The sequence below is a fragment of the Dipteris shenzhenensis genome, chromosome 28 (assembly GCF_047967505.1).
Source record: "Dipteris shenzhenensis isolate YYH24624 ecotype China chromosome 28, Dip_SZ_1.0, whole genome shotgun sequence".
Lineage (NCBI taxonomy): Eukaryota > Viridiplantae > Streptophyta > Polypodiopsida > Gleicheniales > Dipteridaceae > Dipteris > Dipteris shenzhenensis.
Window position 1 is genome coordinate 49,652,998 of NC_141623.1, and position 25,705 is coordinate 49,678,702.

The 25,705-nt window shown below is 41.7% G+C and overlaps 1 protein-coding gene across 2 annotated transcripts in view; it reads right to left on the reverse strand.

Annotated features, from left to right (window-relative positions):
• LOC147883675 (GDSL esterase/lipase ENOD8-like) overlaps positions 1–17,799 on the reverse strand; it is a 29,986-nt gene extending 12,187 nt beyond the window's left edge. Inside the window, exons 1-5 of one of the 2 annotated variants that reach the window (XM_087399833.1) lie at positions 17,315–17,797; positions 17,027–17,230; positions 16,056–16,216; positions 15,672–15,939; positions 15,200–15,477 (exon numbers count right to left, since the gene is read on the reverse strand). In XM_087399833.1, coding sequence (XP_087255959.1) covers positions 15,434–15,477; positions 15,672–15,939; positions 16,056–16,216; positions 17,027–17,230; positions 17,315–17,549 — 912 coding nt within the window. In that variant the 5' untranslated portion in view covers positions 17,550–17,797 and the 3' untranslated portion in view covers positions 15,200–15,433. Of the gene's footprint in view, positions 1–15,199; positions 15,478–15,671; positions 15,940–16,055; positions 16,217–17,026; positions 17,231–17,314 lie in introns of those variants that run through there. The other variant, XM_087399832.1, reaches the window with a different exon arrangement.
• Between the last annotated feature and the right edge of the window lie 7,906 nt (positions 17,800–25,705).

Sequence of the window (25,705 nt, forward strand, 5' to 3'; positions counted from 1 at the left end):
AGCAAGCAGGGGGGGCGTTGCAAATGTACACAGGGCAGGGAGATGGAGCAAAGGCTGAAGAAGGCAGGGGGAATGGCAGGAGGGACGAGGCGCAGGACGGGGGCAGGGGCAGAACAGCCAGGGGGAAGAAAGTGGGCGAGAAGGAGGGGAGAGGGGTGAGAGAGCTACAGATGGGCGACAGCGAGCCACCTTCATGCCACCGAGGCATGAAGAGAACTTGACCTTCTATTGTGAAAGGTTTATGCAACTCGACTAAAGAGTAATGCCGAATTTACATACAAGTTTTGAAAACTCTCTTTAGAGTTACCCGAAAAGAGTGAGGAAGATAGAAGACAAATATATTTAGCAACCCTAAGCCCATGAGATTGAAATGTTCAATCCAACCACTCGTAGAGACCTCACTGAACTGGCTGAAAGGGAGTTGAATCCTCATATACCCTTCAATAACGATTGTGGGTCACATCCAAGAACAACAACACACCAACCTATAGGAAAACTAAATCAGTTCAAGAATAATAAGGGGAAGCGCAAAGCTCTTGTATGGAATGTGAACAGCCAATCACGTCCCGTATGGGTGCCATTCCCTTCTATGACTAATGAAGAAAATAAGAGACTCATTAAGAAGGGCAATTGTTTTGGATGTAAGAAACAGAAGCCAAGGCATGTATGGAGCATGTAGGATAGAAATAGAGGTGGTAGAAAAACAAATTGAGGATCTATTGCACAAAGGCCTAATTAGAACACCAAGGCTCACCCCCAAAGTCTATCTGAAGGTGTCAAGAAGAGAGAGAGAGAGAGAGAGAGAGAGAGAGAGAGAGAGAGAGAAAGAAAGAAAGAAAGAAACTATTATTATCGTCCTCTGGGGGCCTGAAATCGACCCATGGGACCCAATGGAATGTCACAAAAAGTCTCCTTCTTTGAAGAAGGGTGGAGTGGACAGCTAGCATGTTGCTACCTGTGTAATACATTGGTCACGGTATGCAAGGACCTTGGTAATGTAATTGCCCAAGGCTGCGAGGTGAGGATGGGAAAGCAAGCTCTCCAAACTGTTGTGATGCTGCGTGACATTGCTGAAATCTTCTCTTAGATGCTCATATCACAGACATGTCAAAAGAACATGTGCCTCATTTTCCACTTCATCTAAGTTGCATAGCTGGCAGAGTCTTTGTTCCCTTGATACTCCTTCCCATGCTTTTTTCTCCACTTCTAGGGAGTGTGATCGAGTTCGGATGATTGCGATGCTTCTTCTTGCCTTGAGAGAGAGAGGTGTGCATATATATTTGTGTGCTTTGTTCTCTTTCTGAGAGTATGTGGTCCAATAGTTGGGGTTGATATTCTCACAATAATATTCATATTTGGTCCTTTTCTTCGCTGATTGCCATTTACTGTGTAGTACTTCTAAAAGGGCTGTAGAAAATGTCCTTTTCTCCTCTTCCCTTGGCATTGCATCTAGGTAAGAAGCAACTTACCATCTTTGGAACCAGCCTTTAATGTCATACCCCCATCCAGATGATAGCATCTTGCTCTTGTTTGTTTTTTGAGGTCTCTTGCTTGCCTCCCATGCTCTCTTTGGTAGCCTATGTGCTTGCATATCTTGAATCCTCTTTATATATTTGAAGACTCTTTCCAGTGCTCTCAGCTCAATGGGTCTGCAACCAGTTTCAAGAAGCATGATTGAGTATGGTGTGGTGGATTTAATTCCTAAATGCTTTTTGAGAAATGACTTCTGCAATTTCTCAATGTCATTCCATTTTGATGCTGAAATGCTGCCTCCCCATACCTCCACACCGTAAAGCACTGTTTGAATGACATACGCATCAAATAGCACATGCCTAATATCCCATCTCGTGGTGTCATTCTTTCTGCAGTCATTTTCAAAGCGGTAGTACTTACCCCATCCTGCATCAATCCTCCTCTGAACACAATCTCCCCATCTATGGTTAGATGGTACATCTATCCCCAAGTATTTGAAAGTTTGCACCCTCTCGATTTCCTTCTTATCATACATAATGCTTGGGATGTTGGCTGGCTGTATTGTCTTTATTACCATCATTTTGGTCTTATTGACATTAACTGTTAGACCACTCTCCATGCAAAATTTATGGAGGGTGTGCATCATCCGCTGCATATTCTCTGCTGTGTAAGAGAAGAAGACCACATCATCTACATAAAGCAATAGTAGAATGGTATATCCACATATTTGGGGACTCGTTGGCTGCTCTCCCTGTAGCATCATATGAATTAACTCTTCCAGCTTGTCTATGCATAGACCAAACAATGTTGGGGATAATGGGCAGCCTTGTTTGACTCCCATGTTACTATAAAATGTGGCTGACAGCCCATTATTCCCTTTTAGTTGGCATGCTACTTTCTCATACATTCTGAAGATTGCCATTCTCAGATGATCAGGCACTTCTAAATGCACCAATCTTTCCCATAAATGGTTCCTGGGGACAGTGTCAAATGCTTTTGTAAAATCAATAAAGCAACAAAAAAGGGGCTGTCCTCTTAGCCTGCTTTCTTCCATTAGTACCCTCAATTTAAAGATGGGTTTTATCCAATTATCTTGCCAGTCTGGTGGGAAACCATGTTTAATTGCATCATTAAGCAACTGGGCTAAGCACCCTCTTGTATAATCCTTTGTCCACTTGATCATCTCAGTATGAAAATGTAGAGTGTCTGGTGCTTTCCCATTGGCCATTTTTTTAAGACCTTTATCTACCGGATCACCCTCCACCTGATATTAAGTTATCAACATGTTGTACAAGATTGATGACGCTTTGCACATCCACAAGTTTTTTAATGCCCTATGGGTCTCCCAACGTCTGCTCGCCGTCTCCCATCGTCCGCTCGTCGTTGATCCCGTTGCTCGTCATCGTTCGTCGTCTGCTCCTCGCTGATCGCCGTCGCTCGTCGCTAATCCCATCCGAGTTCACCATTTGTTCAGGAAATCATCGCTTGGTGCTCAAACACTTCATCACTAAGCAGCTCCAAGTCGCTGATAAGCTAAAATCTGTAGTAAGTTTTTGAGCACTGTTTATACGGGAGGGTAGGCACATAGCTATGCACATAGCTAGTGGGTGGTAGTTTTGAGTTTATGGACACTCTCATCAAAAGACTCTATACTGATGTAAATACTTTCTTTGACATTGTAAATGCTTTTGCAGGGACTCTTGGGATATGATGAAAACGCAGTGCGATTGCACCAGGGTAATCCAGAGCATGGTATCCAATTTCGTATGTGTGGTGATGGGATGGCATGTGTTCCTAATTATTGTCCTATTTCTCATGTTTGTAATGTTATGGGTGATGATCACCTTTGTTAAGGGTCATGTTTCCATGCATGTAATGGGTTGGGGCATTTTCTAGCCCTTGTTGTGAGCATTGGTTGAGGATATGTGAGTAAATTCATGTTTAAAGTGTTGAATGAAGGCTTTGGCAAAGTTAGGTGCTAGTAGGTTCAAAGCGGAAAAAAGCCCTGGCATTAGATATTGAAATTCTTTTGAAAGTGGAGGGGGCTAAAGCAAATCATTACCTGGGTGATCGTGGCAAACACTAAGGTCCAAAAGGAGCTGCATGCATGTGGATGAAATTGGCAAATGAAGAATCTCGGATCCTCAACTAATCGTGTCGCATAAAGAAATCTTGAGGTAGCTGGATCGTTTGGGAAGTAACATGCCCATGCACTACTTGGCGTCGTGAGACTCAACGGAGAGTTTCTGGAGGCGAGGTGGCGGCTAGGAGCTGATTGATGGGAGCTTGCTGGAAGGATTGTTCGTGACTCTTGACAAGGGGCTCCATGAATGGGATGCGGAGAATGGAAATACGAGTTTGAGGCTCGTAGGTGATAGCAAAGGTCGTCAGAGAGAGGCTGAAGCATTCCCTTGCTTGATGAGGTGACGAATGGAGCTTGTCTATGAGAGACCATTGCTCTTCGATCGTTGTCGTTGAGAGGGAAGATGCTTGCTGCAGATCAGTGCGGCGCTGTTTTCTAAATGAATTGTGGGAGGATGCTATTCATCCCTAATGTTGCTGTGTCAGTTTGTATGCTGTCACGTGGAGTCTAGCACAGTTTTTTTTGGACAAATTATATTGCCCAGGGGTGCTCATTGTTAGTGCGCAGGCTGGTATTGGTTCGTGAGCATGAACGAGACTCTTAATGGCTGCATATATGCATGGATAAGCTAATTCACACACACTGAACAAGGCAGTTCTGTCTTGGAGAAAAGCCTGCATAGACTACGTGCGACCTGTTTTGTGGAGCTCTAAATTTGGTTCGTGGTTGGGATCTTGGGCAGACACGAAGTGATAACGATCACTACGAGCTGTATATTTGTGGCTATACATGGTTGACTTGTTACTGAACGGTGTAGAGGGTTTTTTTGGCAGTGGTGCAGATCTGAAGATCATCAATGACCTGTGCATCCTGAGTCGTGGATTTTCTGTTTTTTGTATATCTAAAATCAGTCAGTTTTGTGGGGGGGTTTGTCTTGGTTTCTTGTACAAGGATACATGCTCTGGAGCTCGGTGCATAAGCTCAACACTTGGAGCCCGCACTGTTTCTGATCCTTCTTGCCCTTGCTTCAGTTTGTGTTTCATAAGTACTTGAATTTTGAAGTTGAATATGATTCTGTCTTTGGAGTTAGACTCAGAGGTGCTTGGAGTTCTTTTTCATGGTTTCCAGATTGAGGTATTGTTTAGTGAGGTTCATGGAAATTAATGGTCGTTGCTTCTCCGAGTAATAGAAGAAGAATGGGTAGGAATAACTCTGATAGATGGGGAGGATCTCCTTGAATGTATCTTGCATCTAGAGTTTTGTGAAGATGTGAATGGGCATTGAATCTCTTGAAAAAGAACTAATAGTCTTCTGAGCTTATCTTTCACTTTTTTTCCACTCTCCCTATCTTCCCTCTTTCCTTTTATCATCGCCGTCTAACAGCAGCAGCAGCAGCTCGCCTCACAACTCACCTCCACTCCATCTCAGTTCGACCCAATTAGGGTTTGCGCCGCCACTTCAGTTCAATCCTAACCAATCTGAACCAGTTCGTCAATTAGGGTTCGTCATTTCGTTCGTTAGTCTTCTATAGTTCCACGTCACCCCAAGCCTAGTCTGGGGGTTAGCTTCAGCTTTGGGGATACTCAGATATGGCCAGCATGGAATGGCCAACTCTTCCCTCGAAATCCCCCTCAACGCCAGCAACCTCAACCAAGGCATAATATGCGACAGTGACAGCCATGACACCCTCTCCGTTTGCACGCCACTACCAACAAGCAGGTTCAAGGTGACCTATCATTGGGCAATATGAACAGATTTATTATTTGCAGCAAACAGTCAAAGTGTTAAGGCTGGAGTTGGCAGAAGTAAAGGTTGACTTCAAGTTCTAGAAGGGCATGGCAAACAGGACGTGATTGATGAGGTTGTGAAGTCTTGTAAGGCTTCCCCCCCTACCCCCCAGCTACTCTCCACAGTCAAGGATTTAGTTCATAATGAAATACAAAAAGCCAAACAGGAGCTCATTGTGGAGTTTGACCAAAGGTCAACAAAGTTGATATTCAGCAGGAGATCAAGGAACATGAAGCCAAACGGGATAATGCACTCAAAATGGGGGACTCCCAAAAGGATGGTACAAGGAGGAGGACTCATTCAGTGATACCTTAGCAAATGTCAAAGCAGCCATGCCCGACAACATTGATTGGACAGCTGACGAGGATGACAAGCCTAACAATTCTGATAGTGATGGTGAAGCTAGAACAGTCTTTATTGCCGAGAGTAAAGGTCATGCTGTCCTTAAGTTTAATTCACCAGATTTACAGCTCGAGATTTTACGACAATTTTACAACTGAAAGGTACTAAGCTACGGATAGACGAGGAACTCACAAGGGATTAGCTGAAAGATAAAGCAACGGAATTAGCCAAAAATAAGGCTGCCAGGAAACATGGTAGATGGGCAGTGTACCGTGGAGGAATAGCAATTCTTAAGGAGTTTAAATCAAAACCAAAAGACACTCAGTCTTAAAATGATGTATGCTTTTTTCTAGGACATAATCTAGGTACTCTAAATAAATGGAGTTGCTTTATGCACTCTCAGGGAGCTGCCCTCATCCATGTGCCCTCCATAAGCTGATGTACTAGATGGATTCTCTATTGTCCCATTGACCTTTGGTCTCCCATGGACGTTGATAGAATCTCTCTCTCTCTCTCTCTCTCTCTCTCTCTCTCTCTCTCTCAATTGAAGACCCAACTAGAGAAGCAATCTAGCCAAGAACGCATTCAGGAAGCCGTACACCAGTGTATGAGTGATCCCCCTTCACATGTTATTTCTAAGCTTGATAATCTGATTTCGCATGAGGTGAGATCCAAACTCGATAAACATGTGGATTTGGCATTTAAGGAAGAAAAAGCTAGGGAAAAACTTGCACTTCATGTGCGGATTGGGGGTTTGCGGGAGAATTGGTGAAGCGAGGACTTCAAAGTTCTTTCACCATTTGAACAATGCCTTGAGAGTATAGCGAACGCCATGCCCATGATCACTTGGGACACTGCATTAGTTGAGGCATTCCAACACACACCACAAAATCATCCATCATCGCGTTCAAGACACGAGAGGATAGGTTAGCAATCCTTCACCAAACAAAAGCCTTAAAAGGCACCCAAAAATGGGTACCAGCAGACCTAACTCCTCAACGGCTTAAGATGAAGGCTAATGAACTTCAAAAAGTACAAGAAGCTCGAAAGAATGGCAAGTGGGCAGTATGTCGTGAAGGCATTGCAATCATTTAAGACGTCAAATCCGCTAAGGCACCAAGGTAGATGTGGAGACACTCAATCCATAACTGTTGTAATACATAAGTTTTCTAAGACAGTAGGATCAACAGAGGGTGGCTATTTTCCTTCTCGAGGCCTAGAGACATAGAGATCAGCTCATATGGACATAGAGGAGAGCACCAGAGGACCGGCCGAGCCCAATCAGAGCACAATCATGGGATTTTTTCTCTGCTGATCCGAGCCAGGGACAGTAGGAGATCAGATGCAGGAGAGAGCCTAATGACACGACTTGCATGCTCCAACCCCGAGTGAAAACTCACATGAGAGCCATAGATATATTCCACTCTCTTCGACATTGGGGAGATAGACCACTGGAGTGACCATAGAACTTGTCAAACAGCGGGCCATATCGCGAAGACTATAGAGGAGGAGGGATGGACCCAAACAGGCTGAACGACAACAACATTCTATCACTCATGTTCTCTCTCGACGCCAGCCCTCGCCAGATCCTAAGCCACTATCAGACAGTCTCCTCAGTCATCCAATCATGTTGGTCCCGGTGACCGATTGATAGATGACCAGAGGATTGTCCTTGGTGTTTGCTCCCCCTTTGTGGGTTTCTCTTACAGTGATAGAGCAATGTACTATTTTTATTTCTAGTCACAAGCATCAACCTTGGTGTAGAGGAGCTCATTTGTAGTGGTCCCACCCTTAGTTTTCATTGTAACTGGTTTCTTTTCAGTCTCATAGACCCTTGGGAATGTCATAGACATTAATAGATGATAATTTTACGGAGGGATACACAGTAGAAGAGAATATCACAAGTCTCAAGAAGGAGATACCACAGATAGAATGGGATGACACTGACATCAATTGGATCTCTCAGAAGGGAACACAAGTACAAGTTGAGTTCACAAAGAGGGCAGGTAGAGTCAAGATTCTCTGACAAACAAACAAATTGAAAGGCACACGGGTATGGATATCTGAGGAGCTTACCCCGAATCAGCTCAAACAAAGGAATGTTGAGCTTACTAAAGTGAAGGATGCACGCAAAGATGGAAAATGGGCAGTATATAGAGATGGACAAGCCTTGATCCGTGAAGTTATGAGTCTCTAACTGATGTTGATGATTTTGGTGTTTTTTTGTCCCATAGACCTGCGAGGTCTTCTGTGGACGTTAATCTCTCTCTCTCTCTCTCTCTCTCTCTCTCTCTCTCTTGCTACCCTGAGAGAGAGAGAGAGAGAGAGAGAGAGAGAGAGATTAACATCATCAGAAGGCCTCACAAGCCTATGAGAAAGAAAGAAAGAAAGAAAGTTTATGAAAGTCTTGGGAAGACCGATGGGTCTATGAGACTGTGAGAAACCTAATATGATAAGCTGAAAGGGTGAAGCTAGTAAACGATCACCCATGCTAAATAAAATTCATGACATCATCATCATCATCATCATGTCAAATCAGATCCAATGCCGAGTCTGGTCATATCTCTCAGATACAGACGCCCCAAAAGGGGAGATCATGATGGGCCGGGTGGGTGGGGCTGCATTGGCATGAGGTCACAGATAGAACACTGGCGGCTATCATAGAGGGCATCTGAAGATGAAGTGCTCCTCTGACTCGATCTCCTGTCGATCACACAAGGCGTAGATGGAACTCTCCCAGGGTACTCCCTCAGCTCACCCACTCTCCATGCGAAGTCGATGTGATGAAACACGAAATTGTCTAATTTGCTTGCAAAATGGCATCCAAACAGCCCTTTACGAGCTTCAGTAAGTACCATAGCTCGTGCGTGTGATAATACCCACTATTGAAGTAGACCATCAACACCATGTCAATACAATTACCCACATATTAAGCTCTATTTCCAAGCCTTAATAACTATTGCCTGTGCTTGCCCTTGGACATATGTTGGAGCATCTCATCATACTCTGTTTCAGTGAAATCGACTAGAAAGAGATTCGCATCTGGTAGCTCTGTGCAACACCTGTTGCATTTGCTTCAGATGACAACCGAGACAAACAATTAGCTCTTGGACATATGTTGAGGAAATGTTCTCTGAGATAGATAGTGGACCATCTCATCATACTCTGTTTGAGTGAAATCGACTGCAAAGAGATTGGCCTCCGGTAGCTCACTGCCAACGCATGTCTCATTTGCTTGAGATGGCAACCGAGACAAACAATTAGCTCTTGCATGTGACTTACCGAGTTTATGCACAATGCAAAATTTGAATTCTTGAAGCAACAACATCCATCTCACCAACCTGCCTTGAATCACAGTTTTGTTGATGTGATATAATAAAGCTTGATGATCTACATAAAATATGAACTACTGATTGGCCAATAAATAATGTCTAAATTTTTGGACATTGTATACCATACCAAGAGCTTTCTGCTCAGTAGTACTAGGTAGTCGCATTTGGGTTTTGTCATTAGTCTGCTTGCACAATAAATTGGATAATCCAGCTTCCCATCTGGTTATGCCAAAATAATTCCAATTACATATCCAAAAGCATCCACATGAATATGAAAAATGATGTCCCACTTTGGCTTTCTAAGAATTGGTCTTTCAAAGACATGTTTCTTTAAGATATGCAATGCATTAGATAACTCAGGTGTCCAATGAGCTTGCACGATCTCCACTGGCTCCCCTCGGCAAGTGAGGCTATTTGGATGAAGTATTGCCCATGGGTATTGAAAATTATAACCTTGGTCTTGCCAAGGTTAACTATCAAGTCTCTCTCTCTGCAAAACACCTCTAGGGCCTCCAAATGTCTATGTAATCCTACTGCTGAAGAGGATAGGAGTATATGTATCATCAAATCAGCAAGCAACGATCCCTCACCTCCTAGGCAATCAATGGAGGTCGTGTCAATGTAGAGCCCAAACAATGTCGTTGAGAAGAAAATCCTTGCTTCACTTTGATCGTGCTCTCAGCCCAATCTGAAAGGTCTCTACGGGCACATACTCTCCCTCTGACTGACTACCCCCAAATTATGTCTCCTAGAGTTTGCATCTCCTGAAGCCATTTAATCATGTGGGATCTTGAGATTGTGCCAAAGGCCTTCCGAAAGTCTATAAAGCGAGATAGACTTTATGGGATCTCGATCTCACCTCCTCGATCATGGCCCGTATAGTAAAGATATGGCCAAGAGTCGAATGCTTTCTCCAGAATCCAGCTTGCCCCAACACCCATTGTTCGTGTGTCTTTATGTAGGAGCTGATCTCTCTCTCTAGTACTGATCCATAAATCTTGGCCAATGTGTGACCAATCATGAGAGTACAGTAATTCCTAGTGTCCCGGGATACCATGCTGCTTTGTGTATCGGCACAATGATGGTGGTACTCCAAGCAAGGGGAAGCCGTGACGCACATCACACTTGATCCTCTGCACTAGGATCGGGACCCAGACCTCCTGTCAATGTGCAAAGTGCTCAGTCCACAGCCCCTCATGGTCCTGGGCTCTTTGGATGTGGGAGTTGACGTGATGCAGCTCACACATTCTGTGCGAAGAACAAATGGATGTGGTGGCTGGGTAGGTACTAGGGAGGACAATGTAAGTGGTGCATGGATCGATGTCATAGAGCGATGTCGCATAAGTGTGCTAGACACTTGAATCTATGATGTAAATAGGTAGCTTCCCCTTAGAGAGAAGACCCCATGCAATAGTCTCCTCAAAAGGATCAAATCACCTCATCCATCCTATGCAAGAGGAAAGCTTGCCTCTTGCGGTGTCGGGCGACATGAGATCCGCTGTGCCTTGGCCGTTGTCAGGTGTCCCAAACCCTGCTCACGATGATGTGAAATCTCATCTCTTGACACTCATCATCAAACCAAGGGTTCTAAGGCATCTTCCCAGCTGGGTCATGTGTTACCTATACCCCATGTCTTCCTTGTTCTCCCCATTTCCACCATAGCCATGGCCTCATCTGTGTCTAGCAAAGGTAAATGAGGGAAGGATCTGGCAGTGGCATCCTGAAACATTGATATGAGAGTGTCTGAGGCATGGGCAAGGTCCACATCATCTCCAAGGAGGGTGAATAGCTCATGAGATAGGTGGCTCATGCAGCCCACATCGAGAGTATGGTCAAAGTGTATCTGCAAACAGGTGGGGAGACGAGGGTCCCTATGGCTGACATGGCGGTCGAGACACTATATGCTAGGTAGGAGTGGTTGCTGAGTTGAGGAGGGGGGACAATAAAGTAATGCACTTGCAACACAAAGGCTTGGGAGCGCATCAAGTAGTCCACTGTACTATAGAGAGAGAGAGAGAGAGAGAGAGAGAGAGATTCGCAAGAGGCCTCGCGGACCTATGGGACAAAGTACGGAATCAAGTAACTCATACAAACCACTGTGGGCCGGGGCAAAGGGCTCACTAAGTCCCTTGCTAAGTACTAAAATGCTATACTAGTACAAAATAACAAAAAAGTAGCAAAATAGCATGAGGGTGGCATGAAAATATCAAGTGCTCAGAGCTAGAGTCCAAGTGCATGAACCGGCTCCATGGTGGGTCTCCGATGAGATGCAAAGAGCTCACATATCTGCACTTGTCAAGCTGTCTCCCGTGGTGGTGGAGAGTGTGGTCTCCTCAATCTCTGGGTCCGATGGGCTATGTCAAGGGTGACGCCTCGCCTCGGTCGATCTCCTCTGAGGAGAGTTGAAATAGGTCGAACCTCAATCGTGTGTGCTCTAGTCGTCTATCGCGTCATGTACCGTCTCTGTGTCCCTCGTCTAGCAATGTTGTGTCGGCTCTCTCCACCGATCCATACATCTCTCATGTCGGCTAGCTCCTCCTCCTCTACCCTAGAGTGCCTTGAAGCTGAGTCAAATGCATAGAAATCCGGGACCTATCTCTGCGCTCGGTCTACCTCAGTGCCTTGTAGTGCGGTGGTCCCATCCTGCTGCTCTATGAGAGAGAGAGAGAGAGAGAGAGAGACTGAAGGGTCTATGAGACTTAAAAAGACCAAATACAATGAGCCGAATGTGTGGAGCATCTAAGCAGGCACCTACACCCAAGACAAATGCAAAAGTAACATAGAAACACTAGTACATCAAACGTATGAGTCAATGGAGAGGATGGAAGCTATGGTATGGCATCACTGTGATGGTCCTGTGGATGCAGGCAAAGGGGCTGAGCCTATGGGAGATCCCGATGATGTAAAAGGTTCCGGTGGCATAAAACCTATGATAGCTTGCTCGTGATGATCGGTGTGTATGGTCTCCTAGTTGTGGCCCCATGTTCGACAATTCCCACAATAAAACCAATCAACCATGTCTCCGGTCTGGTAAACATGGAGGGAAGATCCTCGAGCCTAATCTACGCCTCGAGCCACTAGCAAGTATAGCGTGTCTCTCGTTCCAAGCCTCTGCTCCCTGGTGCTTGTTGCCTTGTACTTTGACTCCATCTCCTACACATGGTGCACGGGCACGCACACACATAGAAAGAAAGATATATTAACATCTTTGGGAGCAAGAGTAACTTATGCAAGCTACTATAGGCTAAGGCAAAGGGCTCGCTAAGGCCCTTGCTGAGCACTATAGTAAAGTACTATAAAGTCAAAAGACTGAGTACACAAATCAAGAAATCCTGAAATGACAATATATGTGATCAAAAACCATCTATCATCCTGGTTCCATGGCAACTCTCTGATGGGATGCAAAGATGTCTCATATTTGTCTTTGCCAGACTGTTTCTCACTGTAGTGTGGGGCGAGGTCATCATGATCTCTGTATCCGGTGGGCCATATGGGGAGTGACGCCTCAACTTTGGGGATCCACTCGGAGATCTAAGTAAAGATGGACCTGGTGTATCATGCGTGGTCTCTGTGCATCTGGCTCTATGGCTCCACCTCGTCTCTTCTCGTTGATCCACTCTATCCTTGTATCAACTAATTCCTCATCTTCCATTCGATTGTGCCCTAGGACTGACTCGAATGTCTAGAAGTCAGTAACATGTCGCTATGCCCAATCTATCTCTAGTGCTGCCGTCACCTAATCTCTGTGTTATCGCATCTCAATCAAATAGAGACCAACACAAACCTATTCATGAAAGTGGATGAGTCAAGAGTGTCCCAAAACCGTGCCCCTCTTGGAAAAGGCAGAGGTATCATCCGCAGATCTCATAGTAGACTGGACAGATGCATAGGAAATGCGCCTTTGTATCCACCGCCCTCAAAATGCAAATCTGTTGCTCTCTATGTTTATGTGCTTCGTCCGTGCTTGATCCTCAGCTAATGGGACGAGACCCACATCTGCCCATTGGCAATCCTCGATGCACGTGAGACTTGGCTGTCCTCCAAGTAGTGGGGTGATAGAACTGGATCTTGGTGGGAAACTCCTAGTCCCTCCCAGTCCAAGATGTATAAAGCTGGAGTAATCCAACCTTATGATATGGTTGATCTCATCTCCAGCACAGAGAAAAGGGGGCAGGAGGAGAAGGGGGGGGGGGGCCATGAACGCCTGCAGAAGGCCAAATATTCTTGTGGCCTCACTCTCTCATTCCAATCAAAGCCTCTGTTAGGCGCCCATAAGTAGCTTCAGCTTTCAGCCTACTTGGCTGAGATAGCCTTTAGCACGTGGCTGATCTTTTGGAACACCATCCTGCACTTGCAGTCCACAATCATTGCCTTCTCTTCATATGGGGCATTGCATATTAAGCAACTAAGGACTGACCTAGAACCTGAAGGGTGAAACAATGATCCAAAAAGTAGATATGTAATATCAAACTATAATCTTCACACCATTCATTAACTTGCTCGTTGTTGCCATATCACAAGTAGATCTTAACTTTAAAAATTTGTCTGCGATAACCGGTTTGTGAGGAGAAATATCACATGATCATCTGTAGAAGGCCAAATAGGCTTGTGGCCTCACTCTCATTCCAACCAAAGCCTCTGTTAGGTGCCCACGAGGAGTTATAGTCATCTATCTTCAGCTTTCAGCCTACTTGGCTGAGATAGCCTTTAGCACTTGGCTGATCTTTTGGAACAGCACCCTGCACTTGCAGTCGAGAATCGTTGCCCTCTCTTCATATGGGGCACTGCATGTTAAGCAACTAAGGATCCTGCACTTGCAGTCCACTTCATATGGGGCATTGCATATTAAGCAACTAAGGACTGACCCAGAACCCAAATTGATCCAAAAGTAGATATGTAATATCAAACTATATTCTTCACACCATTCATTAACTTGCTCGTTGTTGCCATATCACAAGTAGATCTAAACTTTAAAAATTTGTCTGCGATAAAGGGTTTGTGAAGAGAAATATCACATGATCATCTGCAGAAGGCAAAATAGGCTCATTCCAACCAAAGCCTCTGTTAGGTGCCCACGAGGAGTTGTAATCATCTATCTTCAGCTTTCGGCCTACTTGGCTGAGATAGCCTTTAGCACGTGGCTGATCTTTTGGAACAGCACCCTGCACTTGCTGTCCAGAATCGTTGCCCTCTCTTCATATGGGGCACAGCATGTTGAGAAACTAAGGACCAACCTAGAGGCTAGAACCCAAGGGGCAAAACATTAAACCAAAAAATATATATGTAAGATCAAACTATATCCTTCACACCATTCATTAAATTGCTAGTCGTTGCCATATCATAAGTGGATCTAAACTTTAGAAATTTGTCTGCGATTAAGGGTTTGTGACGAGAAATATCACATGACAGAATTGTGGCCTCACTTTCTCATTCCAACAAAAGCCTCTGTTAGGCGCCTAGGAGGATTGTAGTCATTTATCTTCAGCTTTCAGCCTACTTGGCTGAGATAGCCTTTAGCACTTGGCTGATCTTTTGGAACAGCATCCTGCACTTGAAGTCCACAATCATTGCCTTCTCTTCATATGGGGCACTGCATGTTAAGCAACTAAGGACTCACCTAGAACCTGAAGGGTGGTATATTGATCCAAAAATAGATATGTAATATCAAACTATATCCTTCACACCATTCATTAACTTGCTAGTCATTGCCATATCACGGTAGATCTAAACTTTAAAATTTTTCTGCGATAAAGGGTTTGTGACAAGAAATATTACGTGCCCATGAGCAGAACAATAAATTAGGAGTGATTCTCTTTATATGTGTCCTCCTATGTATGAAATATCGCACCATTTGTTAGCTAGCTAGTAGTTGCTAAATCACAAGTAGATCTATACTCTAAAAATATACATGTGATACGGGATTGTGAAGAGTATATTGCACATCCATGAGTAGAACAATAAACCAAGGCTATTTTTCCTCACTATACGTGTTCTCCAATGGGACTGCTATGTGTTTCATCCTGAAATAAAGAATTAGAGTTCTAGCTGGATGCATGCTATGATGTTGTAGAAGCAACATATTAGAAGGAATTTCAATTGGCTCCATCTGAAATGTCATATTGAGCTAATCAAGGACCTGTTGGTTGCTCTTTGGGTCACCATGAAATTGCTCATTAAAAAAGAGTAAGCATATGTCCATTGATTGAGCTTCTTTGTTCTAGAGTTTATGCATACTTAGCAATAGCTCTCTGTCACTAATCCTGATTCCTAGTCCCCTCTTAAATATCTAAACCTCTTTTGTTGCTTGTAGGTAACTTTGCTTTTGTTTATGCATTCATTCCCAAACTGATTGAGAACCCCACTCAACACACACACACACACATGCATGTGCTGTTTGTAATAGATGTCTTGCATCTCAGCTGCTGCTACACAGTCCTCTAAAGACATTCTTCAAGGTTCCTGAAATTCTCTCAAAATCGTTAATACCCTTTAAGAATTGGGAAGATGGACAACACTACACAACTGTATCCCTGCTAATTCCAAATGAATTGCTAGTCATCTTGACTTCAAAACTAGTATGAAACACATGTATCAAAATAGACATGATCTTAAAGGAATCAAATTACAATAAGCAAGGTCTGATTGAGAAGTACCATATTTTGAAGGATTGTGGTATCCATCCAACATAAGGCTATAAGCGTCGAAGAGTATCCATTCTGCTGTTGGTAATTCCACACGCAACTGCCCCAGAAGATCTTCGAGGTGCTGATTATGCATGCTTACAAGATCAAGATAGTCAACCTTGCATCCATATTCATCCCTTTTAGTAGTACGATAAGGATTACTTAATATAGATGGCGCACAGCCAAGTGGTGTGACATTCATGACCAGAAAAATCCTTGCCCCTGAACTGTATAACGCCTGCAATCCACAAGAATTTTAATTGGTCTAGTAAATAATGAGAGCAAGAATCAAGAATGACATGTTTAACTCGTCCCTCCCACCAAAATGAACCAATAAGAATCAACCATACTCACCTGAAAAGCTTCTCGCATTGCAGATATTGTAGCTATTACTGTATTCAGGGGGTCAAAGTCAGCTGTCTTGAATGCAACTTCGAGGTAATCATTGTGAGCTGTCTCGATGAAATAAATAGATTCTGAAAATTGTCGCTTCAGCTGAGATCTCTGCAGAGACCCTTTGGTCAACAAAGAGAAGTATTTCAGGCCAGGGGAAAGCATAAAAAATGTACCCAAAAAAAAAGACAAAGGCAAATTATGATGAGTATATAACTCCACGTCAAGTCAACCATCCCTAGCTGTTAAATTTCAGACATCCTAGGGGCATTTGGCTCTAAATTTATACAATGAAAGACAAGATCCCTCCAGTTTTAATGCTTAGATTCCTGTCGTAGCGTCACAGAGATTCTGACAACGCAAGTTGTTAAAAGTGCTTTACGTATGTGCCAACATTGGATAAACAAACCGAAAAAGTACATGCATTTCTCCCACACTGATATCCACAGACCCTTAGCATATTCGTACTGTTACTGTCCTGTCTACAAGGTACACACACGAATGCCTTAAGCGGATGAGTCATATATTAGAGGACATCGACATCCAAAGGGCAGTGTGAAGCAGAAAACCTTGGCAAGCAAATTCTGGTAAGCATCTGTATTTCTTTGACTGTTTGCTTTGAGAACAAATTAAGTGCAAACTCATCAGGATATGGAAACCACCAGTCCTGCTAAATTGGATTAAAGTACCAACTGCTTATTACCCTCCAGAAACATGACAACTAAAGACATGGGCATCATGCATTGAAACAGAAACAGAAACAGAAACAGAATATCACTCCCCCCAGAAAAAGACTCCAAACTAACGAAATAGACTTCTTTTCTATGCAAGGAATCGCCAATTCTTACGCAATTCCTAATCACGCTGGCATACTACCAGTGTGCTTCGCATTACAGCTAATTGCGAGACTAGTTAAGAAGTACCGATTTTACCTTGATGCCTAGATAGTAAATAGCCTTGAAATTCCCGAAACTGCTCGACCTGGACCAATAGCGAAAATAGGCCACCGCTGTCATCGCCTTCGGCCGTCGTGTTTTGCGCAGTGGAACCGCTAGACGCGAAGTTCACCCCATGGCTGAAATCCGAGCCTAAAGATTTAAGGAAGGGAGACAACAAACCGTAGCCTAGTTCTTGAGCTGCATGATCGCACCATAGAGCCCATCAGAAAATGGAAGTTCAGGGAAGGACTAAGCCGAGTGGACAAGAAGCTCCCCACTCACAGATAAGATCCATGAAAGTTCTTCCGTTGCTCCATCGCCCAATGGGCTTGGAGAAGTAATCCAGTCCGTAAGGAGGAAACTCTGCTCTGGAGCGGAGAGGCATGGCGACGGCGTTTTCACCGGAGTCGACCATGGAAGCTCCGAACACGTACAAGGAAGGCTGGAGGGATGAGGGAAGGGCCTGGGATGGAGGAACGAGCAACGCAAAGAGTGCGAGCAGGAGGAGGGAGCCCATGTTCGAGGACTGTAGCGCTGCGAGATCACAGGAGCGCGCGTCGACGGAAGGAGAGGCGGCCTCGGGAACGAGGTGCTCGTTGAAGCGAGCATTTAAATTCAAAGAATCACGAGTAATCAAGATTGCGATCGCCGGCACGGAACCAGTAACCCAAACAGATCACGATTGCTGGAGGAACGTAACCGAAAATTCTGTCACGTAACGTACTGACGTAATCGGTAGAAAGATCCGCGACAGAGAGACAGACGTAACCTTTAAGGCCGGCCTTATGAATGGCAAAATCATTCAACTTGTTTTGTTGGCCTCATAGGGTAATAACTTGGGAGTGGGAAAAGGTGGTACTGGGAAAAGGTGGTCCCAAGTGGTCCCATGCATATTTCTATCCTATTCCCATTGTTTAAGAGGTGAAGACCTTGTGGGGACAAGGACACATGTCATCCTTCCATGTTTTTGAACCGCTAAAAAAGGGGAACCCGTTCAGAGTGTAGGATGGGAGTAATGATGACAAAAATATTCCCATCCTAAACCCATGCTAGCCCCATCCGTGTGCTAAGGCCCTTAGTGCATCTTTTGGGCTTGAAAGAGAAAAATGTAGAATTTAGATCTTTGAAAATTAATTCCTTTTAGTGCAGTCCAACTTTCACTTTCTATCTTCTTCCTTGGAATTATACTCTCTCTCTCTCTCTCTCTCTCTCAGCATTCCGCCCTCTTTTCCATGCTACGCATCCAATTCGTCTCCCCTCCCCCCCTATCTCTCTCTCAGCTTTCTATCCTCTTTTCCATGCCAGGCATCCAATTCATCGTCTCTTTCGATCTTAGGCAGGCCTTATGAATGATTTTCATCATTCATCTATTCACGCTAAGACAAGCTAGCACTTTTCTTCGCCGTGCAGCACGCACCATCCTAACAAGCTTGTTTGAGGGTAGTGTTCACACAACTAGATACAATGCACCTGCAGCATTTTCATTTTAACCTATAAAAAATGCTCTCTCATTTTTTGTAAACTCTGCAAAATTCTAGCCTGTTTAGTTATATTTTTGCTAAAAAAGTCTGCAGATTTGGAAGAAAAGCCTTTTGAATTTTGAAACCCCAAGTTTTGTGATTGGTTAAGAAAAATATTTTCTATGGAACACTCTTGCTAACAGAGCATAGCAATGGCCAAACATTGAGATTTAATCTAATATATCTATCTTCCACACTTTTGGCCAACGAGTCTCCAAGACCCTGTCAAGCCTCGTAAATGTCATTTTGAGATAAGGCAAAGACTTTATGGGAACTTGTTATGTACATGCTAGCTTCAATGTTGAAACTTCAGCCTTAGCAACCTCCTTGGGAAGGTCCTCTAAGGGTTTATGGAAAGATAGAAATTTTTTTTGCTAATCTAGGCACATGTTGGAAAATTAGTTCAAAAAGTCATGCTTTTTGAACCATGATAAAGGTTTGTGAGGAGAAGTATTACGTGCCCATGAGTAGAACAATAAATTAGGACTGATTCTCTTTATATGTGTCCATGTGCCAACAGTCAAATCAACTTGGTCTAGGATGGGAGTAATGATGAAAAAGAGGCTCCTATTCGAAACCTATGCTAGTCCCATCCATGTGTAAGGGCGTTAGTTAGTCACTGCCCTATGACGGGTGTGAGTCCTTTTGCTTCATAATGAATTGATTGTACTTTTTGTTGTCAAGCATCTCTTAAATCAAACATTCCCCTCTTTGTTCAAGAGCCATAGCCTAGCATTTTTTAAAGAGGGAAATAGGTGTAGACCATTCCTCTACACTGGAAGGGTCAATACAACCTAATGATTACCTTAGATTGTTTGTGTATAACCTAAATATTTGGCAATTCATGGCAAGGGGCAAAGAGCATATTTAGATAGACTATCATACCTTCATATGTATGACTATAAGTAATGGTACGGTGCTCTATGGGATGGACTTAAAGTAAAGTTGCTCCCAAAAGCACTACCTTAAAATAGTGGGGCACTTAGGGGCTCTTCTAGCATTAGGATTTTACCTTGAAAATGAAGGCCCTTGCCATCACAGAAAAACCTATAGCTTGATAATATTCACCAGATGGCTTGACATCCCACCAGGCTTCCTAGACACATGACAGCATGCTTCCTGCCAAACCCATCCATTGTCATATGATTATGGGAATGTGCTCTTATCAATTGCTTACATAATGACTATACTTTAGTGGTACAAAAGACTTCCATTGACTTGTATTTGCTAAATCTAAAATGTTGAAAATGTCTATAATTAAAATCATGTCCTTCGAGCACGTTGTTCTCCTTGAAACGAGCATGGCATCATGAAAGAATGGGTCAAAGGGAGATGTAAAGAAAACCTGACGTGAGAAACTCAACGGTCTTAAGATCTTAGGTATTGCTTTATCCACTCTCCCTAGCGTGTGGGATTGCAATTATGTTGCTACATACCAAAATCAACAAAGCCTAACCCAGAGGATATAAGTGTCTTCTCACCTACTATTTTATGAGATCCGTCCCTAGCATTTCCATGAGCTTGATATGTGATGTAGGACTCGATTTTCCCAATGTTTGGGGCTCACAACATAGGAAGACCATTAGCAAAACTCTATTCGATCATAGAGATTCCCATCATAAAGCTATTAATATGTGAGGTGTATCTAACTTAGCAACCTACTAAAAGCATTCTAAAGAGCACTTTAAAACCAAATAAACCTTAATTAGGAGCTTAAGCTTATATTAAGAGGACTAATCATCGATGGTCTATCAAACTTTTGGTTTTGTCTATACAATCCCTCTACCCTTATGTGATCTCTCTCTCTCTCTCTCTCTCTCTCCCCCCCTTTATTTGAACCCACGTGGTTTACTTATTTCTAGGTGGACCCCCTGGGGATCACTATCGAGGGAAATTATGAGCAACATCTAGGCAACATGCTTCTTTGATGTAGCTATAACGAACCACTTTATTTAAAAATAAAAATTCTTCTCTCTCAAATTTATAAGAGACTATTGGTGAAGCATATGCTGTATCTTATGAGATTGTACCAAAATTGAATATCATATAATGTGTCATATTCGATTATAGAAAAATTAAATAGCATATGATGTGTCATATGTGATTATATCAAAATTAAATATCATATGAAAATGTCTACATGCTATTTAAGGCAATAAATGGCTTGTGTTCTATGTAAATATTTGACTAGGGGGTCCAAGGATAAGAAGATGTATTGAAATTTGAATGAACAAAAAGATGCCTCTTTCTATACACAATTACAAGTTGTTTCCAAAATTCAATTAAAATGCCCCATATTAAAAATACCTTTTTGGAAATTTACCTTAAATTTTAATTTAAAAACATTGGGACCCATGTGGTATACTTACATATTCAACCAAGAACAAATTTGCTTTCGCCTCAAATTTATAGGAGCAAATGATGTGTCATATGTGACTATATCAAAATGAAATATCATATGAAAATGTCTACATGCAATTTAAGGCAATACATGGCTGGAATTCTACATAAATATTTGACTAGGGGTACAAGGATAAGAAAATGTATTTGGATTGAATTAAAACATGTTTTCAACAAGGTGCCCCTAGGGCTGGTTACTACTCTTTTCAACAAGGTGTGGCTCAGGGTTTCTTCTCTTGTTCAACAAGGTATGGCTGGGGTAGTTACTTCTCATGTTTTGATTTTTCATTCCTTAGCAATTCCCTTGAGTACATTTCCACCATGACCTATCCCTTCTTCATTCATTGCCTTTCTAGAAGCCTTATGTCACCATTGAGGGACTTCAAGTTAATTTTAAAAGGCTATGGTAAAGAATTCCACTTAATAAAAAGTCCATGTGGATTTTCCATTTCATCTTCATCACAAAAATATTAATATATGAGGTGCATATAACCTAGCAAACTACTAGAATCATTCTAAAGAGCACTTTAAAACTAGATAAACCCCAATTAGGAGCTTAAGCTTATATTAAAGGACTAATTATAGATTGTAGATCAAATGTTTTGTTTTGTCTATACAATCCCTCTACCCTTATGTGAACTCTCTCTCTCTCTCTCTCTCTCTCTCTCTCTCTCTATCTATCTATCTATCTACATAAATAAATAAATAAATTATATATATATATATATCATTGCATTGGCAAAATTCCTCACATATATTATGGTTGCTTTCTTGGTTTGGAATCTCCCACATTTCATGAGGCATGATAAATTTTATTTTAAATAGGAGAGCTCCACAATTCATTAGAGGAGTGAAATTTGGCATAGGCAAATATGTCCTTGGGAGGCTTTTTGAGAGTGGAGGACATATTTTGAGAATACATAAGGATCCATTGGACATCAATCAAAAATTTCATGGTTGATCAGCCTTAAGTGATTCATTGTCCCTTGAGTGTGTTTGCAATGGAATTTTGTTTTTTAAGTGCATCACTTCAATAGGTGATGAAAAGAGACAAAACCCTCAAGCCACATGTTACTTTGTGATTCTTTATTAATCCCCTCCTTCCCTTGAGCTAAACATATGGAACTCTTCTTTACTTATTGAAACCTATAATTTCTTCATTTATTTTTTTGAAATATATGTCCCTTCATTGAATTAATGACACAATGTAAGCCCTTTCACTATTCCTTTCTATTTTTCAATATCTACATAGCCTAAAGTCTAACTGCCTATACTTGACGTACATGAACAAATCATGAAAACATTACTAGAATGGAGGGAAAAATATCATAAATTATGGTCATACCAAAGGTTGGTATAGTAAGAAAAAAAATAGGGAAGGTTTGCAATATATATACATGTATGTATGTATGTGTGTGTGTGTTTGGGGGGGGGGGGGGGGGGTGCACATGTGTGTGTGTGTGTTTATATTGATAAATAATCCACAATTTCAAAACAAGGCCTCAACAAGCCATCAATAATATATGCATGTCAACATACCAATTGAACCTTTCATGATATTTTAATTAAAAGATACATACTCTTTTTCATTAATAGTGCTTTGAGACCTAAGAAAGTTGATTCTTGACTCATTCTTGATAAAATACTATATATATGGTGCTCATAAGTATTTAAAACACAATCTTGATCTTAACACTATTACCTGTCAAAGTACACATTCAATATAGGCATATGTAAAATGGGTGTAAAATAAAATACTATAAAATATATTCAATATAAAACTATGGTGAAGTAGGCTTTTGCAAAACCATTATAGAAAATTAAAGCCTAGAAGTAAGGACTTGATTATATTTTAGCATTTTTTGGGATCAAAGGATTATTCTAGTGTGAATAGGAAGGCATGTTTTTTGTTTTGTCATTTAGAAGATTAAGACTTGAGAATAGTTATGAGCATCATTTATTTCATGTATAGTTTTTGTCAAGAACGAGTCAAGAATCAACTTTCTTATGTCTCAAAGTTTGTATGCATCTTCTTGCTCCTCAATACTCCCTCAATAGTGGCTACAAAACTTTGATACATAAGAAATTCGATTCTTGACTCGTTCATGATAAAACTATACATGAAACAAATGATGCTCATATCTATTCTCAAGTATTAATCTTCTAAATGATAAAACAAAAAGCTCGTCTTCATAGTCATACTAGAATAAATGTTTGAAGCCCAAAAAATGTTAAAATATAATGATGTCCTTAATTCTAGGCTTGATAAAGAATTTTGTACAAGTTTGGGGTCCGATTAGACACTATATGAGAGTAGTACTTGGCATTGGACATAAAGAATTTACCATTTAGACACAACTATTGACATGCAAAAAATGCTCAAAATTTCTTTAATTCTTATCCATAGGGCAGTACTTAATTTGCATCAAAATTAAAAACCTACAAAGAATTTTATTGGATACATTGAAGTTATAGTTTTCATTTGTCTCTTTTGGATCATGATTATGGAGTATTATAGAAGATGCAAGATTTCCCAAATCAGAAGGTATAACGTTGGCTAACATAGGTGCCAAAGGGACAAAAAGGATTGTGCAACCATGATGTTTAAGTTTTGACTCCATGGCAATAATGTTCCTTAGTGTCTTAGTAACACTGTTTGAACAAGGATAAGGAAATTATGAAATGAATGTCAGTTGTGATCTCACTTTAATTCCTAGAATTACCATTGTCGTAACAAAACCCCTTGCTTAATGAGAGTTTTTGTCCTACAAAATGAATTCTAGAAATATTTTGTAAAGTGTGCTCAACTTTTCCCAAGTATAGCCTTCCTCAAGCCTATATCCTTCCATAGCTCAATAAGATTTTCTAGTACCTCTACGCCAACAATGTTAGCATCGTTACCTAAAACTTTCGATAGTCTACTCACATGGAAGACTAGATTAACTTTAGTGCCCTCTACTAAGACCAACTTATAAGCACAATTCTAGGCTGCAATACCTTGGTGATAGTTTAGGAACTACCTCAAACTTTAAGGACTTTGCTCAGGAACCCTCAAATACACTTTAGCACCTTCCTCGAAGGTAAACTATCAACATAATGTCTAGCATGGTCCTGCGCCCATCTAACATTTTCCTTCCTAATTTTTCGCATCTCCTAGAGATCTTTAGAAATTTCCAAATGTCAAGCTCTTCCTTGAGTCCAATGACCATGAAGACTCAAAGTTGAAAATGGTATGTGTCTCGCCATTTTATTAGTGACTTGCAATACAAGTAACTTGAAGGAACTTGTTGGGTTCACTTTTACTATGGCCATGCTCATAGCATCTCTTTTGGAATTGGATTAACTTTCTCAATTGAATCAACTCTCCATGAGGGATCAAGTATACTCTAGCTTAGCATAGTATCAAATCTTAGAGAACAGCATGCCAAGGTAATCATTGAACTTTGTATCTTGCTTACTATAGGCAATCAGCCCATAAAGCAACCAATAAACTCATTAAAGAGCTGAGATACTCTAGTATACTCATAATATTTCATTGGAATAAACTAAGACCTTTGACACAATCAACCCATAAAGCAGTCGATAAACTCACTGAATAGCCGAGATACTCTGGTATACTCGCGTATATTTTCATTGGAATAAACCAACACCTTTGATTTAATCCATTTTGGACTATTGAAACCAAACCAAAGTCTCTATTCGCTTGGGCAATCCTCTAGAACTCAAAAGTTCTATTTGTTTTTTGTTGACCGACCGTAGACTTATAAGCTAGGAGTGCACTAACTTGAAAGTTCCTTTGGATGAGAACTTTCTCAACCAATCACTCGTCAACCACTTTCGATTACCTCAGTCCTCATCATCCACCATCTACTAAGTGTCCCACACCACCTAGCTAATACAAGGATACTTTGGTAATCTGGTATTGGGACTAGATTCTCTTATAAGAGGACATCCTTTATTCTAGCCAATAACTTTCTTTTTTGCCACACTAATTCAAGTAAGACGATGTCACATCTAACATTCTTAACGTGGTAGTTTTAAACTTAACCATTCTAATTGAAGGGTGGATTGTGATAAGGAATCATCTAACATATCCGACACTACCCTCTTTATGAGACTTATTGCTAGTGCTTGTGCCTATCTCGATGAAGAGACCACTTTTTTTTCTTTTTTTGGGCAGAAAAAAGTTTTTTATATTAACTTGAGTAAACTTTTTACATCATCAGAGTTCATCCAAAACAAGTGAGCTGACCTCACATAGGCTTACTCTCTTACATTAAGAGTGATAACAGCAAAAAATAGTAGATTCCTCATTAAATATTGAGAGATGCATCAGGAACATGGAAGGAGATACTGGTAGATTCCTCATTGTAGTCAGTAGCCGGAATAGTAACAATAGGAACAATAGGAACAGTAGTACCAACAGGAACATCAGTAGGAACACCTTGGGTAGGGTCAATAGACTTCTCCTATGTAGCCTGCATTTGAGATGAGAGAGTAACATCATCCAACATCTGAGTAGAAGGAATATGATTGAATGGACCAGCATCAGTAGGGTTGGGATCAACCTTGCTGAGAAGAACACACAAAGCTTTCTCACTTGTTGTAGAGAAGAACTACTCCAGAAGAGACCACTTTACATTAAGATGAGTATCTTCCTATCTTTAGGGAACACCACCAATAGGAATCATGGGGATCATCAACTCACTACCTCTTTAAGTGCTTGCAATCAATCACTCACTCTCTCTTTTAG